The sequence below is a fragment of the Austrofundulus limnaeus genome, unplaced genomic scaffold (genome assembly GCF_001266775.1).
Source record: "Austrofundulus limnaeus strain Quisiro unplaced genomic scaffold, Austrofundulus_limnaeus-1.0 Scaffold146, whole genome shotgun sequence".
NCBI lineage: Eukaryota > Metazoa > Chordata > Actinopteri > Cyprinodontiformes > Rivulidae > Austrofundulus > Austrofundulus limnaeus.
Genome location: NW_013952548.1, coordinates 839179 through 842117, shown reverse-complemented (window position 1 = coordinate 842117; position 2939 = coordinate 839179). Strand labels below are relative to the sequence as shown.

General features: G+C 35.7%; 1 protein-coding gene across 1 annotated transcript in view; it reads left to right on the top strand.

Annotated features, from left to right (window-relative positions):
- Window positions 1–2939, top strand: part of LOC106523154 (basic leucine zipper and W2 domain-containing protein 1-A) — a 10261-nt gene that overhangs the window by 1213 nt on the left and 6109 nt on the right. Inside the window, exons 3-6 of the mRNA XM_014016495.1 lie at window positions 220–396; window positions 723–814; window positions 895–960; window positions 1104–1239. Of these exons, the coding sequence (XP_013871949.1) occupies window positions 220–396; window positions 723–814; window positions 895–960; window positions 1104–1239 (471 nt within the window). The remainder of the gene's footprint in view (window positions 1–219; window positions 397–722; window positions 815–894; window positions 961–1103; window positions 1240–2939) is intronic.

The window sequence follows — 2939 nt, the reverse complement described above, 5'->3', positions numbered from 1 at the left end:
TATATATATATATAGGAATAAACTGCAGCCACAAGCAGTAAAATTTACAAAGCGGCTACAATAATTTGAAAACAAAATAATTGTAGCAAATAATTTTGAGGTTTTATCTGTCAGGAGCTGTCAGATAAACATTTTTTTTAAAGATCAACTTTCCTCACTGGTCACAAGTTATTGGGATGGTTCAAGCTGAGTCAACATTGTTTTGTTTTTTTCTCACAGATGAAAAAGAGAGATTTGACCCTACCCAGTTTCAGGAAAGTATTGTCCAAGGTCTGAACCAAACTGGCACTGATCTGGAAGCTGTCGCAAAATTCCTTGACTCTTCCGGTGCCAAGCTTGACTACCGGCGATATGCTGAGACTCTCTTTGACATCCTGGTGGCGGGTGGCATGCTGGGTGAGTTGCCTTGCAAAACATATAAAATCTTACATTTAGGACTGAGAAATCAGTCTGTTTAATTACTGATCACAATTTAAATTAAGAAAGTTCTTGACCCACCCCTCCTATCTTGCTTTGCTGTGATTTGTACAAAAGCTGAAGGTAATATTTACATGATGTCATAGTTGATCTCTGGTTTTGCTTCAAAAAATGATACTGGAAGGGACAACGCCTGCAACAATTAAGACATGTTTCATCTTAAAGGAAGGAAAGAACCTTGCATAGACTTTGTCAGAGCTGTTCAGTCCTGAGATAAATTAAATTGAAATATTTTTTATATTTAGAACCAGGAGGGACTCTGACAGATGTACCCTGTGCAGAGTTCTGTGTCTTCAAAGCACAGGAGGACATGGAGACCATGCAAGCATACGCACAGGTCAGCACTCGTTTCTGCTCATTTTGGACAGGAACAAAACATGTCACGTACTTGCAACTATATATGTTTTGCATTTGTAGGTCTTCAACAAGCTTATCAGGCGTTACAAATACTTGGAAAAGGGATTTGAGGAGGAAATCAAAAAGGTTTGTTTGTTTAAGGATCTTTAAATTTCAAAACTGATCAAAGTCCATTTTCCTGATTCTTTAAATAACACATTTTGAAAAGTATATTGTCTAATTTATTTGACCCTACAGATCTGTATTTATATTTTTTTACTGTTTTGCAGCTGCTCTTGTTTCTCAAGGGCTTCACAGAGTCTGACCGCAACAAACTGGCCATGCTAACAGGGATTCTGCTAGCCAATGGCAATCTCCCTGCCTCCATTCTCAGCAGTCTCTTCAATGAGAACCTGGTCAAAGAAGGTACCCTGTTTATCTTCTCAATTTGGTGCACAGTATTGTTTAACTGCTCATTTTAGACTCTGTTAGACTTTAAACTTGTAAAATTGGCAGCATGACAGCTTAGTGACAGCTTAATGGTGCTGCTTCAGAGCAGAAGGTTCTGGGTTCAATCCCCGGCCTTGGCCTCAGGTCTTTCTTTGTGGAGTTTGCATGTTTTCCTCTTGTTTAAATAGGTTTTCTACAGGTACTCTTTCCAAAAACTCAGGTATTCTTTCCAAAAAAACTAAAGCAAAATAGGTATTTTTAGGTTGCCTTCAGGCCCAGACCTCCCTTGGAAATGCAATCTGTGATCTCAMTGGGATTAAACAAAAGCTCATAAAATGTATTCCAGTGATTMTGGGGGTTTATTGTTGATATTCAAGTTTTTTTCTCCCTGTGACATAATTCTGCCTGAGAGATTCAAGTCTGGGTAAGTGCATACAATAATACATCTCAAAAACCTCTGCGAACATTCAGTCACACATCAGACTGCAACCAGGGGTTAAATGTGTGTTTTTAAATTAAGTAGATTTTAAACATGTCCAACATAGACATTTCAGGATTTGTCACTCTGCGCCGCCTCAAACAAGCAAAACAAACTACTTTTGTTCTCACACACAGTGTAACCCCCTTACCCAGTTGAATATCTTGCACCAAAAACAATAAGGTTTACTTCATTCCCTGTTCAATTCTAGTCCAGAAAAACACTCGTCTCAAAAACTTCAAACATTTACTATTCAAATTGTTCAGTGTCGGGGGACATCAGCACACCACTTGTATATTTGAAAATCAATTCATCACCTTCCTTGTCCTCAGATGCAGTGCACCTAAAAATAAAATAAAACCCCACCCTTACTAATTTTAGTCTTACACAAGAAGTGCTGATTTTTACATGCAGATTTCTGCTGTGTTTGAGAACAGATGTTCACTTGAACAATTATCTTTTCTTAACATTTTTTTAATCCTCACACCTTTGCTTTCATGTAATTTATTTTACACACCGTTACACACACCTGTGTTTATATATAAATATGAGCGATGCACTGACAAGAAAATTTCAGACAATATTGATATACGATATATTTATTATTGACGTTATGGCCAATAACCAATTTACAGATATTTCACAAACAAATTATTTATATACACATACGCACAAATATACTTGTCTTTTTTTCAATACTGTAAAAAAATGACCAGGCCGCTGACACATCACTAACACTATCATGATCAGACAGACACCACTTGACCAACCATTTCAATTAGCAAAACATGTATTTATTTATTCATTTCATTTCTTTAAAAAACAACAATTTATGTACAAAAAAAAACAAATGACAAATAAAATGAAAGGCGACACGAAGAAAAAAATCTTATCTACGCCTTTTTCTCAAAAAATAAATTAAACAGTAATGATCTGCAAACAAAAACTAAATAAAAAACCAAAAAAAAAACCAACCTCAAGTCCTTATTAAATATCATTTCGTATGAATACACATTTCCCCTCCAAAAACAGAAACTCAGAGCTAAAAATGGGAAATCAATATTGGACTTTATATCAGCCCAGATTTAATTATCAGACAGATACCAATATTCTAAAAAAAAAAAGACCAATATCGGCTGATATCTAATCTTTTCACAGTGTGACAAAGCTTTAGTTACAAGTACATACTTTGGAATGT